This window comes from Equus przewalskii, chromosome 26 (genome assembly GCF_037783145.1).
Source record: "Equus przewalskii isolate Varuska chromosome 26, EquPr2, whole genome shotgun sequence".
NCBI lineage: Eukaryota > Metazoa > Chordata > Mammalia > Perissodactyla > Equidae > Equus > Equus przewalskii.
In genome coordinates, this window is record NC_091856.1 from 39,100,263 (window position 1) to 39,115,143 (window position 14,881).

The 14,881-nt window shown below is 41.5% G+C and overlaps 1 protein-coding gene across 20 annotated transcripts in view; it reads left to right on the forward strand.

Moving 5' to 3' along the window:
- EHMT1 (euchromatic histone lysine methyltransferase 1) overlaps window positions 1-14,881 on the forward strand; it is a 198,759-nt gene that overhangs the window by 11,953 nt on the left and 171,925 nt on the right. For 3 of the 20 annotated variants that reach the window (XM_070594819.1, XM_070594820.1, XM_070594823.1), the window contains exon 2: window positions 10,785-10,959. The exons of 16 other annotated variants lie outside the window; for them this stretch is intronic. In XM_070594819.1, coding sequence (XP_070450920.1) covers window positions 10,936-10,959 — 24 coding nt within the window. In that variant the 5' untranslated portion in view covers window positions 10,785-10,935. Of the gene's footprint in view, window positions 1-10,784; window positions 10,960-12,480; window positions 14,434-14,881 lie in introns of those variants that run through there. One more of the 20 variants, XM_070594838.1, reaches the window with a different exon arrangement.

Consider the following 14,881-nt stretch of genomic DNA (forward strand, 5'->3'; position numbering starts at 1 on the left):
TCTGGTGAAATGCTTCTTTATCTATTGAGATGACCATGTGATTTTTACCCCTTGTTTTGTTGATGTGGTGTATCACATTGATTTATTTGTGGATGTTGAACCATCCCTGTGTCCCTGATATAAATCCCACTTGATCATGGTGTATCATCCTTTTAATGTATTGCTGTATTCGATTTGGCAATATCGTGTTGAGGATTTTTGTGTGTATGTTCATCAGCGATTTTGGGCTGCGATTTTCCTTCTTGTGTTGTCCTTGTCTGGTTTTGGTATCAGGGTAGTGTTGGCCTCATAGAATGAATTAGGAATTGTTCCATCTTCTTCAATCTTTTGGAATAGTTTGAGAAGGATAGGTATTAAATCTTTGAATGTTTGGTAGAATTTTCCAGAGAAGCCATCTGGTCCTGGACTTTCGTTTTTTGGGACGTTTTTGATTACTGTTTCAATCTCTTTACTTGTGATTGGTCTATTCACATTCTTTATTTCTTCTTGATTCAGTTTTGGGAAGTTGCATGAATCTAAGAATTTATCCCACTTCTAGGTTGTCCAATTTGTTGGCATATAGTTTTTCATAGTATTCTTTTACAATGCTTTGTATTTTTGTAGCATCTGTTGTAATTTCTCCTCTTTCGTTTTTACTTTTATTTATTTGAGCCTTCTCTCTTTTTTCTTAGTGATTCTGCCTATGGGTTTGTCCATTTTATTTATCTTCTCAAAGAACCAGCTCTTACTTTTATTGCTCCTTTCTATTGTTTTCTAAGGCTCTATTTCATTTCTTTCTGCTCTAATTTTTATTATTTCTCTCTGTCTGCTGACTTTGGGCATGGTTTGTTCTTCTTTTTCTAGTTAGGTGTCATTTAAGATTACTTATTTGAGATTTTTTTTGTTTGTTGAGGTCAGCCTGTATTCCTACACATTCCCCTCTTAGCACCACTTTGCTGCATCCCATAGGAATTGGTATGTTGTCTTTTCATTTTCATTTGCCTCCAGGTATTTTTGTTTTCTCTTTTGATTTCGTCAGTTATCCAATGGTCGTTCAGTAGCATGTTTAGTATCCACGTATTTGTGACTTTCTCAGCCTTTTCTTGTAGTTGATTTCTAGTTTCATAGCATTGTGGAAAATATGCTTGATATGATTTCAGTCTTAAAATTTATTGAGGCTTGCCTTATTTCCCAACATATAGTTTCTCTTTGAGACTGTTTATGTACACTTGAGAAGAGGGTGTATCCTGTTATTTTTTTATGGAATGTTCTCTATACATCGATTAAGTCCACCTGGTCTAGTGTTTCATTTAAGGCCACTGTTTCCTTGTTGACTTTTTGTCTGGATGATGTATCCATTGATGTGTGATGTTGAGGTCCCCTGCTATTATTGTGTAGCTGTCAATTTCTTCCTTTAGGTCTTTTAATAATTGCTTTATATACTTTGGTGCACCCGTGTTGTGTGCATATATAAGTGTTATGTCCTCTTCGTGAAATGTCTGTTTTATCATTATATACTGTCCCTCTTTGTCTTTCATTGCCTTTTTTATCTTGAAGTCTGGTTGTCTGATATGAGTATTGGCAACACCTTTCTTTTGCTTGCCATTTGCTTGGAGTATTGTCTTCCATCCCTTTACTCTGAGCCTATGTTTGTCTTTAGAGCTGAGATGTGTTTCCTGGAGGCAGCATATTGTTGGATCTTGTTTTTTATTCCATCCAGTCATTCTATGTCTTTTGATTGGAGAATTCAGTCCATTTACATCGAGTGATTATTCGTATATGAGGACTTAATACTGCCATTTTATCTTGTGTTTTATGGTTGTTCTCTATTTCCATATTTTTCATTTCCCTTGTATTTCTAACTGCCATTTCAGTTTGGTCGTTTTCTGTAATAGTTTTTTCAGCTTTTTCTTTTTTTTTTTTTAAGGATTTTATGTTTTCTTTTTCTCCCCAAAGCCCCATGGTACATAGTTGTGTATTTTTAGTTGTGGGTCCTTCTAGTTGTGGCATGTGGGATGCCGCCTCAGCATGGCTTGATGAGCAGTGCCATGTCCACATCCAGGATTTGAACTGGCGAAACCCTTGTTCACCAAAGCAGGGGGCACAAACTTAACCACTTGACCATGGGGCCAGCCCCCTCAGCTTTTTCTTTATGATTTTCTTTATGATTTGTGGCTCAGCTTTGAATTTTTGTTTAGTGGTTACCATGAGGTTTGTATAAAAGATCTCATAGGTGAGATAGTCTATTTTCTGATAGCCTTTTATCTCCTTAGCCTAAGCAGGTTCCTTCCCTTCTCTCTTCTCCTGCTGAGTTATTGTTGTCACAAATTTTTCTTTTCTGTGTTGTGAGTTAGTGGCTAAATTAAAGTGTTAATTGTTATTTTTTATACTTACTTTTCCTTTGTGTTTTGTGTTATAATTAAGTGTTTACTGACCTGATATAGAGCTGCAATTTTCTGATTCTTTCTGTTTATCTCCTTGCTCAAGGTGTTGTACACTTCTGCCTTTTTGTTACAGGTAGGAAGGCTGCCTTCATAATTTCTTGCAAGGGAGATCTAGTGGCTTTTATTTATATGGGGTGGCTTTTATTTCTCCATCGTATTTGATGGATAATTGCACTGGATAGAATATTCTTAGCTGAAAGTTTTTGTCTTCCAGAATTTTGAGTATATCATTCCATTCTCTCCTATCTGGTGAGGTTTCTGCTGAAAGCCTGATAGGATCTCCTTTGTAGGTTATTTTCTTCTGCCTTACTGCCATTAATATTTTTTCTTTGTCGTTGTCTTTTGCCAGTTTTAATATTGTAAGCCTTGGAGAAGGTGTCTTTGCATTGATGTCATTAGGAATTCTGTTTACTTCAAGTACTTGTAAGTCCACTTCTTTCCCCAAGTTTGGGAAGTTCTAAGCTATTGTTTCTTTGAACAAGCACTCTGCTCCCTTCTTGATTATTCTCTCTGAAATACTTATAATCCTTATGTTTCTTTTTCTAATTGAGTTGGATATTTCTTGAACAATTTTTTAATTTTTTTTAAATTTTAGTTCTCTCTCCTCTTCCACTTGAGCATTTCTCTATTTCTGTCCTCTAAATTAGTAATTCTGTTCTCCAGAATGTCAGCTCTATTTTTTATGGGTTTTAGATTATTTTTATCTCACTAATTGTATTCTTTGTATCCAGAATTTCTGTTTGGTTTTTTCTTTTGGAGCTTCAGTCTCTTTGGTGAAGTATTTCTTCTGCTCATTGATTTTGTTCCTGAGCTCATTGAACTGTCTTTCTGAATTTTGCTGTAAATCACTGAGTTTCCTTATGATAACTGTTTTGAATTCTCTTTTATTTGGATTGTGAATTTCAGTGACATGAGGATTGGTTTCTGTTGACTGGTCATTTTTCTTCTGCTCTGAAGTGTTGCTGCATTTTTTCATAGTGTTTGAAGTGATCCTTTTCTGGTGCCTTTGTGGTACTATTAGGTTGAGGGGCATCAGGAGCTGTGGTTTCTGATCCTGCTCGGTCTGCTGTAAGTTGTGGGTAGTGCTGCTCTGCCTTTGCTTGCACTATCTGCAGTGGCTCTGTAGCTTTTGCTTTGCTTATGTGGGCAGGGCCTGTCTACCGGGCAGGTGGGTTGACCACCGTAGGCAGGGCCTCTGTGCTCGGCAGGGGACTGGATGAGCTGCTGTGCACTAGGCGAGAAGGGCACCCACGCAGGGGCTGAGCTGCCACGTGGTGGGACCTGTGGGCTGCTGTGCTCCATGGGTGGGGTACTTTCTTGCCTGTGCTGCACTAGAGGAGATGGGCACCCACATGGGGATTGAGCTGCCACTTGGTGGATCCCGCAGGCTGTTGTGCTATGCAGCTGGGTGTGCCTTTGAGTGGGAAGGGCACCTTCTCACCTGTGCTGCGCTCAGCAGGCGGGCGCCCATGTAGGGGCTGAGCTGCTGCCACTTGGTGTAGAGTGTTCTTGCTGTTGGGGTCCTGCAGCACAGTGGGTGCTCCTGTGGACTGGGCAGCAAGTCCAGAAGGGTTTGTGCAGGCCGGGCTGTCCCTGCCTCCTCGTACAGTTGTGCTGGCCACTATGTGAGGATCTGTGATGTGGCTTGCTGCTACTGGGGAGGGAGAGTGGTGTGCTCATCTATTTCCATTGCCTCCTGGTGATCCAGTCCTACGACCTTCAGGTATGTAGCTGCATTGATCTCTCATGTCCTGTTGTGCTGTTCAAGGAATCCTCTGCTGGTTAATGAATGTCCATTTAGCTGTAACTCAAAGGGGAGACTAAGGGAACAAGTCATTCCGCCATGATGCTGACATCACTTGGACCCTTGTGGTTTTGATTTGGATTTCCCTAATAAGCAAGGATGTTGAGCACTTTTTTGTGCTTATCAGCCATTTGTGTATCTTCTTTCAGAAATGTCTGTAGTAGTCCTTTGCCCATTTCAATTGGGTGTTTTGTCTTTTTGTCATTAAGTTGTAAAAGTTTTTTAAATATTGAAGCTTATAGATACAAGTCTTTTATAGATATATGACTAGCAAATATTTCCTCTCATTCTGTAGGTTGTCTTTTCACTTTTTTGATAGTGTTCTTTGAAGTGCAATTGCTTTTAATTTTGATGAAGCCCAATTTATTTTTTTCTTTTGTTGCTTGTCCTTTTGGTATCACATCTAAGAGTCCGTTGCCAGATCCAGTGTCAGGAAGTTACCCTATGTTTTTTTCTAAGAGTTTTATTGTTTTAGCTCTCAGACTTTGGTCTGGAATTCATTTGACTTAGTCTTTATATACGGTGTGATGTAGGAGGCCAACTTTATTCTTCTGTGTGTGGAAATCCAGTTCTTCCAGCACCATTGGTTGAAAAACTGTTCTTTCCCCTTTGAGCTGTCTTGACACCTTTGTTATAAGTCATCAACCAATTGACCATAGATTTTAGGGCTCATTTCTAGACTCAGTTCCCGTACATTTATTTATTTGTTTGTCCTTATGCTAGCACCACATTGCCTTGCGTACTGTAGCTTTGTAGTAAGTTTCAACATTGTGAAGTGTGAGTTCACCAACTTTGTTTTGCGCTTCTGTGTCCCTTGCAATTCCATATGAATTTTAGGATTAACTTGTCCATAGCTGCAAAAAAGCCTTTTAGGATTTTGATGGGGATTGCATTGAATTTGTAGATCACTTTGGGGAGTAGTATCACCTTAATGACATGAAGTCATCTGATCCATGAACCTGGGATGTCTTTCCATCTATTTAGGTTTTCTCTGCTTTCTTTTAGCGTCTTTTTTTCTCACTTGGTTTAGCTAAAATTTTGTTTTGTTATCTCTCCAAAGAATCAACTTTTGTTGATATTCTCTGTTTTTTGCTTCTCTATTTCACTTACTTCTGCCCTAATCTTTATTAATTCTGCTTGCTTTGGGTTTAGTTGCACTTTCTGGAATCACTTTTTCCATGCGTCGTATGAGGTGTGCGGATCAGGATTCATTATCTTCTGTATGGATCTGCACTTGAACCAGCATCGCTTACCAAAAAGGCCATCTTTTACCCACTGCGCTGCAGTGTCACTTTTGCTGTAAACAAGAAAAGCACATATGTGGGCCTCTAAAAGACTGGTTTTTTTGTAGTAACTCCTTAATATCTTTTGCTATTAGCATTCATCAACAGGTAGAAATTTCTCAGTAGTTTGAAGTCTGGTGAAGTTTTCTTCAGGCTTGAAGATTTCTTCAGTCCATCTGCACAAGCTGTTTTCCAATGTACGAGGTGATGAAGGGGCAAAGGAAAGTGGATGAGGTGTCTTGTAGCCCGTGCCTTGATAACATCATAGTTGTTAGCCTTAGAAGTTAAAGCAGGTGTCATGGAGAGATCATGGGCCGTTGGCCAGACAGTTGGAGTTCATCTGCTAGCCTCACCATTTACTTTCAGCACATCACACAGCTTCTCTTAGTCTTCTCCCTGTCACACGGGACAGTCATCCATTTCTCATGGACTCGTGGTGACAACACGTGCCAGGTGCCTGGCTCAGATCATCATGTCCTCTTCCTCCTCCAATCTTGTCTTCTACAAACCTCATTTGGCTACCTGTGATGTGCATGGCATAGTGTTAGGACTTGTGGGGGACATGCTGGCAGAGAGAGGGCTGGGGCTGAAATGACTGTGGCTGATGCTGTGGGAGAAGCACACCTGGAATTAGCACCATGGGCGCCTACAGAAGGGAGGCTTGGCCAAGCAGGTAGTGTTGGGCACATGGGTGGGGTGAGGAGGTGGAGTGTGCACTGCTAGTGGAAGCCCTGGTGGAGTGTTGGGAACGGTGATCCAGCCGTGTTGTGCTTTGTTGTGAGACAATTAGAAATTTTGGGCTGTGCTTGGAAGTTTTAGCAATGGATTTTTTTCTGTAGACCTGTTGAATGGTGGAGTGGCTTAGAAGAGTCATGTCAGGTTCTGCTCCCTGCAGCCTGTCTCAGGTGCCATCAGTAGATGGACAAGTTCAGTTGTTTTCCAGGAACGAGTCTTCTGTGGTTGCGTGACTCCCATCCTTGGCCCCTGCAAGGATCCTTTTATTCATGTCGTTGCACTTTTACTTTTTACTTTTTAAAAAGGCTTTTTTGGGACCCAGGAGCGTCATAATTACGATAATATCTAGTCACTTTTTTTCCCATTGCATATCGTGAGTCAGTTGCTAAGTGATTTATATGGAGTCTTTCACTTAATGCTTATAACAAGCCTGTCAGGTAGGGTTACTATCTCAATTTTTCCATTTCACAGAAGAGGAAAAGGAGGTGTTATGGTGTCTTGCCAGTGTTTTTAGACAGGTAGTCTGAGGTTTGAACCACAAAATAGCAAAAAAGTAAAACCACCTTAAAAGTCAGAGAAGCAGTTAAATTCAAGCTTCCTACACATAGACTGTCTTAGCTGCAAACCAGGGACGGTAGGAGGAGACACAGTTGTTCTTGAGTGCACTAGTGACGTGTCATGTCACAGAAGTGCACTCAGTTCAGTTTGTGGAGCGGGCGGGTCGCGCCTAGGCGCTGGAGTCCTCTGCCTCCCCTTGCACAGCGTATTCCTGGGAAAATCAGGCAGCTCAACAGGGAGCATGTGACCCAACTGCTTGCTTGTTTTTTCGCTCCTCTCATTTCTGTCTCCATTTTTTTTTCCTGTTTGCTGTAAACTATTTGATCATCATGCAAAGCAATGCCTAGTACTTGGTGTGGTCGAGATGCACGTTAAGATTAAGCAGGTTAGATACAGGTGGGCTTGACCCTTATTCTTTATGTTTCCAGTTTCTGTTGTTTCTGATCATTTAATTTTGCTTTATAAGGTTGCTGTGTGTATGACAGGAACAGGTGAGCTACTAGCCTCCTTCTCATCTCTGTCCCCTCTCCCTCACTCTTCTGTGTGGCAGAGGTTTCTGCTGAGTGCCAGCTTTGGGAAGACAGCCTGGGTCTCACTCTCAAGGAACCCAGTGTGGTGATGGACATCGCTGTATCATTATTTTTACTTATTTATTTTTTTTGTGAGGAGGATTGGCCATAAGCTAACATCTGTCACCAGTCTTCCTCTATTTTTGTATGTGGGATGCTGCCACAGCATGGTTTGATGAGCCATGTGTAGATCCACCGCATGGCTTGATGAACGGTGTGTATGTCTACACCCGGGATCCGAACCCATAAATCCTGGGCTGCCAAAGGGGAGCACGTGAACTTAACCACTGTGCCACTGGGCCGGCCCCCAGTTGTGTCTTTAGAGAAGCTGTCAGAGTCTCTCACGTGCTTGGCATTTGTTGTCTACATGTGTGGGGAAGTAAGACAGGACAGCAGTGACCTTGGGGTGTGTGCAGAGGCCCAGTCAGAAACCCTTATTTGAGGATAATGCCCACCCTTGTGGCCATTCTGCTGTTCTGTTCTGTTTGTGCTGCTGTGTGGACTGACTTTCTCCCTGGTCTCAGGTTCAGACTTCTCTTCTCCAGGTGTGCAGTCCTCTCCTTTAGTTTCGTCAGCTACCCTTAAGCATGCTGAACTAAGATTTGGGGCAGCCTCCCCTTCCTGGTTCAGATCTCTGGGGCCAAGGTGCGTGAGTCAGTTTGACACCACCTGTGTGCACTGGCACCTCAGGATGGAGCAGCACAGCAGGTGTTCCAGAAGGTTCGGGAGACAGGAATCACGTCTATTGTCATGCTATCTGGAGGTGCTGGACACTGGGGTTGAAGGGGGACGCTGTCTGTCTGAGGGGTGAGTGAGGACTTCGCCAAGAGATGCTGTTTGGGTAGGACGTGAAAGAATACATACATTTGCTGGGCAGAGAACTAGGGTGTTTGAGGTCCTTGGGGGCCAGGACTGAGGCTGCCCCCAGTAAGCAGTGGGACGGGGCTCCCTTGTCTGGAAGTGTAGTGGAGGCCAGTGGGTCCCAGATGATCCCTGTGTTGTGGTTCTGGAGACCCAGCAGGACACAGAAGTAAAGGAAGGGCTCACTTTCTCTCCTGCTGCCCAGAGGAAGGCAGGGCCTGCTCTGTTTACCACTGAAGTTTCAAGGGTGGGTCAGCAAGAAGGGAGGACAGACGTAAGCTGGCTGGACATTATTAACCAAACCCACCTACCTAGTCTTGTTTTTTAGGGTGAAATTTGTGACAATAGAGTATTTGTCTAGTGTGTGAAAATGCTCTGTGGCAATCTTGTCATAAGGCTGTTTATGAGTGGCAGAGCCTTCATTTGGCAGGCCTTCACTGCTTGAGTTATTTTAAGGAGTTGCCTTGTACTGATTTCTTTTATTTTATGAGCAATTAGCCGGTGAGTGCAAACTCTTGGATGGTACAGTGGAGTGAGGACTTTTTGGCATGGATTATAGAATCAGGATCAGAACTTTGAGATCCTGACGTTCTGGAACAGTTCACCCACATCCCAGAATGTGTTGAGGGAATCACTCCCCTTGTAGTTATCACATGTACGTTTTCTTGGTATACTGCTTTTGTGTTTGCTCTTCTTTGCTCTTGTATGATGTTCAGGATTGTTAAGACTTTGCAAGAAATGATGCCATCTGTTAGTTCAAGAGAAGACTGCAGCTAGGTAGCTTGTACTTTGAAATGAAGCAGAGGCTCTTCCCTAGTTACAGAACGTTTTCTCACCCTGTGGTGGGCGTCCTGTGTGCGCTTTACCTGTTTTCATTTGTTTACTTGTCAAGTAGGCCTTCCAAGCAGGAACTGTTAACCCAGCCTTACAGGTGAGACTGAGGCCAGAGAGGTGAGTCACTGGTTCACTGGAAAAGGCGGGGCACTGTGGCCTAGTGGAGATGTGGTGGACAGCAGGAGCGGCAGGTCATGTAATGCCTCATCCTTTGAGTGGACAGGCAGCCGCCAGAGGGGTTTGGGTGGAAGGGTGAACTCCTCTGGCTGTGTATGGGGCAGGGGTGGGCACAGAAAGATGTTCAGGAGACAGTGAGGGAGTCCCGGTGAGAGATGGGAGCTTGGACGAGGGTGTTAACTGCTGAGGTGCTAGGAATAGGTCAGACTCTCCATGTCTGTGTGCAGAAAGAGCAAAAAATGAGTGAAGAAATGAGCACCTGGAAGAATGCTGTTGTAGTTTATTGAGATGGGGAAGACTGGAGGTGCCAATCAGACTTTCAGGTGTAAATGTTTGAATAGGAAGATGGATCCACAGAGTTCAGAAGAGAGGCCAGGGGTGCACCTGGTACAGAAGAGGGCTGTGGAGACCGGACCCCCAAGATCACACTATGGCGGCCAGGGGAGCCAGCAGGAGAGACTGAAATGGCAGGAGACCTTGCGCAAGAATGTGAAGGAAGTGTTGTGTGAAGAAGGGAGCGAGCAGTGGGTGGTGCTGAGAGCCTGTGAGATGAAAACTGAGCACTGATCCTTGCTTGTGACAAAGTGGAACTTATTGGAACCTTGGGAAGCGCTGTTATGCATTATCTAACTTATTGTTAGTATCACCTATATGAGGTAGATAAGATCATGCTTTCTAGACGTTTGGTGACTTCCTCATATGGCTGGTAAGTGTGAGAGCCAGTTTTGCTTGGACCTACGCAGGCAACGAGCTAGCTGAGGTAGCTGATAGAGTGATCAGAGGCCATGCTGAGGATTCCTGTCCTTTCTTAAGGTAGGGGGAGGGTTTTAGGGAGGGGAGTGATGTGATCAGATTTCCACTGCTGCTGTATGAGGGATGGATTATAGAGCAACTGCAGTCCTCAAGGAGGTGAGTGATGTCCCTTCCCTGTGTCGGCCGGTTTATGTGGCAGATGAGGAAGGGGATTGGGATGACTCTTTGGGAGCAGGCCTGGGCCAGATGCTGAGTTCTGCATGAACAAAAGAGTGATGGTTGTGTCATTCCTCAGACAGGGACAGACATGTACAGGTCAGCTCTGGGGATGGTTTGTTTCAGAGGTGGCACATTTTTTCTGCAAAGGTCACATAGTAAATATGTTAGGCTTTGTGCACCAGGAAGCAAAATCAAGGATGATTTCACAATATTTTATTGACAGAGGTCAAAATATAATATTAATAATTTACTGCTTTTTTTTTTTCTTGGTAATATAGATCTAATCGGAAAAATGGGAATTTTGGAGGGATAAGTTTTGCTTAGTTGGGGTTCAAAGTGAGTGTTCCCTCTTGTCAAAATCTGTTGGAAATGTTCATCTCTTAATGCTTATCTTTGATACAGTTTTCCCTGTTTTATCTTTGAAAATGTGTTCACACTGATAGGTATTGCCAAATTCCAATATCAGTCCAGGAGCATATGATCTTTTAAAAAATTCAGATATAGTTCACATACCATAAAATTCTCATTTTTAAGTGTACAATTTGATATTTTTTCCCTGTATTCACAGAGTTGTGCAGCCATCACGACTATCTGATTCCAGAAAATTTCTTTCATCTTGAAAAGAAACCCTGTGCCCATTAGCCCTATTCTTCCTTTCCTCCAGCCCCTGGCAACCACTGATTCTACTTTCTGTCTCTGTGGATTTGCCTGTTCTGGCTATGTCATGTAAATGGAATCATACCGTAAGTGGCCTTTTGTGATTGTCTTCTTTCATTTACCGTACTGTGTTCACAGTGCATCCATGTTGTAGCATGTGTCAGTACCTTGTTCTTTTTATGGACAAGTAACGTTTCGTTGTATGGGTACAGCACATTTCGTTGTATGGGTATAGCACATTTTGTTGTATGGGTACAGCACATTTTGTTTTTGTTTGTCTGTAGATGGACATTTGGGTTGATTTCACTTATTGCCTGTTATGAATAATGCTGCTGTGAATATTCGTTTTTGAATATTGTGAACATTCGAAGTTTTTGTGTGGATCTCTGTTTTCAGTTCTCTTGGGTATTTACCTAGCATTGGAATTGCTGGGTCATATGATAACTCTGTGTTTAACTGTTTGAGTAATTACCACACTTTTCCACAAGTAACTGCACTATTTGACGTTCCTACCAGCAGGTGTGTGAGAGTTCCAATTCCTCCACATCCTTGTCAACGCTCATTATTGTCCATGTTTTGTAGTAGCCATCCTACTATTTTGCATTTTGATGATGAGCTTTTTAGGCATTCATATATCTTTTTTGTAGGAATGACTATTCAATTTTTTTGCCAGTTTTTAATTTGGTTGTCTTTTTATTTTTGAGTTGTAAGAGATCTTTATATATTCTGGATACAAATTTCTTGTTAGGTAAATGATTTTCAAATACTTTTCCCCATTCTGTGGGTGGTCTTTTCACTTTCCAATTTTTATTTATTGAAGCACAAAAGTTTTTTTTTTTTGGGGGGGGGAAGATTAGCCCTGAGCTAACATTTGCTGCCAATCCTCCTCTTTTTGCTGAGGAAGACTGGCCCTGAGCTAGCAGGCGTGCCCATCTTCCTCTACTTTATATGTGGGACGCCTACCACAGCATGGCTTGCCAAGCAGTGCCATGTCCGCACCCGGGATCCGAACGGGTGAACCCCGGGCCGCCAAGAAGTGGAACGTGCGAACTTAACTGCTGCGCCACTGGGCTAGCCCTAGGAGCACAAAAGTTTTTAATTTTTGTGAAGTCAGGTTTTTCTGTTCTTTTTCTTTGGTTGTTTGGGCTTTTGGTGTTGTATGTAATTACCCAATCCAAGTCACGAAGTTTATGTTTCCTTCTAAGGATTTTATAACTTAGGTCTTTACTCTATTTTGAGTTAATTTTTGTGTATGGTATGAGGTAGCTATACCTTTCTTTTGCATGTGCTGTCCTCTTGGCCCACCACTATTTGTTGAAAAGACTGATCTTTCCCCATTGAATAATCTTGGCATCCTTGTTGAAAATTAATTGACCATAAATGATAAGATTCTCCAATCGATTCCATTGACAGATATGTCTATCTTTATACCAGTGCCACCTTCTTGTCATTATTTTAGCTATGTAGTAATTAAAAAAACAAAGGAGGGAAGCATGAGTCCTCCAACTTTGTTGTTGTTTTTCCAGATTGCTTAGGCTCCTCTGGGTCTGTTGCGTTTCCTTATGCCTTTTAGGATCAGGTTGTTAATATCTGCAGATGAGCTCTCTGGGGGTTTGACGGGGATCGTGTTGAATGTGTCGATCAGTTTGGGGCATCGCCATCTCAACAGTGAGTCTTCCAGTCCGTGGAGTGCAGGGTGTGCTTCCATTTCTTTAACTCTTGAATGTCTTTCAACAATGTTTTCGTGTACAAATCTTGTAATTCTTTTGTTAAATATATCTCTGAGTATTCTTTCTGATGCTTTCGTAATGAAATTGTTTTCTTAATTTCATTTTTAGTTTGTTCATTGCTAGTGTATAGAAATACAGTTGATTTTGTATTTTGCAAACTTGCTGAAGTTGTTTGTTAGCTCTACTGGTTTTTTGTAGATTCCTTTGGATTTTCTGTATACTAGGTCACGTCATCTGGGAATACAGATAGTTTTACTTCTTACTTCCAAGTCTGGATGCTTTCTGTTTCTTTTCCTTGACTGATTGCTCTAATTAGAACCTCCAGTAAAATGTTGCGTAGAAGTTGTGAAAGTGGCCATTCCTGACTTTGGGAGAAAACTTTCAGTCTTTCACTGTTAAGTATGATGTTAGCCTTGAGTTTTCATAGATGCCCTTTATCAGGTTGAGGAATTGCCCTTCTATTCCTAATTTGTTGAGTGTTTTTATCAGGTAGCGGTATTGGGTTTTGTTAAATGCTTTTTCTGCATCTGTTGAGATGATCATATGGGTTCGTCCTTTCTTCCGTTAATATGATACAGTACATTGATTTTCATATGTTGAACCAATTCTGCATTCTGCAGTAAATCCATTTTGTCATGGTATCTAATCCTTTTTACATCTTTCTACTTTTGGTTTGTTAGTATTTTGTTGAGGATTTTTATATCTATATTCATAAGGGATATCATATTGGTCTATAGTTTTCTTTTTTTGTGTATGTGATGTCTTTGTGTGGTTGGTGTCAGGGTAATACCAGCTTCATAGAATGAATTGGAAAGTGTATTCTCTTCTACTTTTTGCAAGTGTTTATGAAGGATTGGTGGTGGTCTTAAATGTTTGGAAGAATTTACCTGTGAAGCCATTTGCTTCTGGTCTTTTCTTTGCTGGAAGTTTTTTGGTTATTAATTAACCTCTTGTTATAGGTGTTCAGGTTTTCTGTTTATTCTCGAGTCATTTTGATGTTTTGTGTCTTCCTAGGAATTTGTTTCATCTAGGGTATCTACCTTGTTGGCATACAGTGGCTTATAGTATTCCTTTATAATTCTTTTTAATTTTTAGAGAGTTGATAGAAATATTCCCTCTTTGATTCCTGATTTTAGTAATTCGAGCCTTTGCTCTTTTTCTTGGTCAGTCTTGCCAAAAGTTTGTGAGTTATGTTGAAGTTTCAAAGAAATAAGATTTGATTTTGTTGATATTCTTTGTTGTTTTTCTATTTGCTATTTCAGTTATTTCCACTCTAACCTTTATTTCCTTTCTTTTGCTTGCTTCATGTTTAGTTTGCTCTTTGTCTAGTTTCTAAAGGTGGAAACTTAGGATCTTGGTTTGAGTTCTTCTTTTCTGATATAGAATTTAAAGCTATACATTTCCCTCATAGTGCTTCTTTAGCTGTGTCATAGGTTGAATTGTGTCCCCCCAAAAGATATATTGAAGTCCCACCCTCCCATTACCTTAGAATGTGACATTATTTGGAAATTGGGTCGTTGCAGATGAGTTTGGATGAGGTTGTCCTTGAGTTAGGGTGGGCCCCTAATTCACAATGATTGGTATCAGCGTAAGAGAAGAGGATGCCTGGTGAGCACAGACATGCAGAGAGGGAAGACGCTGTGAAGAGACACCGGGAGAAGATGGACATATGACTGGAGTGATGTGTCTACAAGCCAAGGAATGCTAAGGATTGCTGGCAAACACCAGAAACTGGAGAGGCAGGAAGAAGGCTCCCCTAGAGCCATCAGAGAGAGCATGGTCCATCTGGCACCTTGATTTTGGAGTTCTGGCTTCCAGAACTGTGAGACAGTGAGTTTCTGTTGTTTTAATTTACCTTGTTTATGGTACTCTCTGATTGCAGCCCTAGAAAGCTAAGACAAACTGCCTCCTATAAATTTTTTTTTAAATTTTATTTTATTGAGGTCATAATAGTTTATAACATTGTGAAATTTCACTTGTATATTATTATTGGTCAGTCATCATATAAATGTGCCCCTTCACCCCTTGTGCCCACCCCAACTCCCTTCCCCTCTGGTAACCACTAAAGTGTTCTCTTTGTCCAACGTGTTAGTTTATCTTCCACATATGAGTGAAATCATATGGTGTTTTTCTTTCTCTGGCTTATTTCGCTTAACTTAATACCCTCAAGGTCCATCCATGTTGTTGCAAATGGGAACCAAGATTTTTGTCTCTCTTTCTGGCTGAGTAGTATTCCATTGTATGTACATACCACATCTTCTTTATCCAGTCCTCAGTG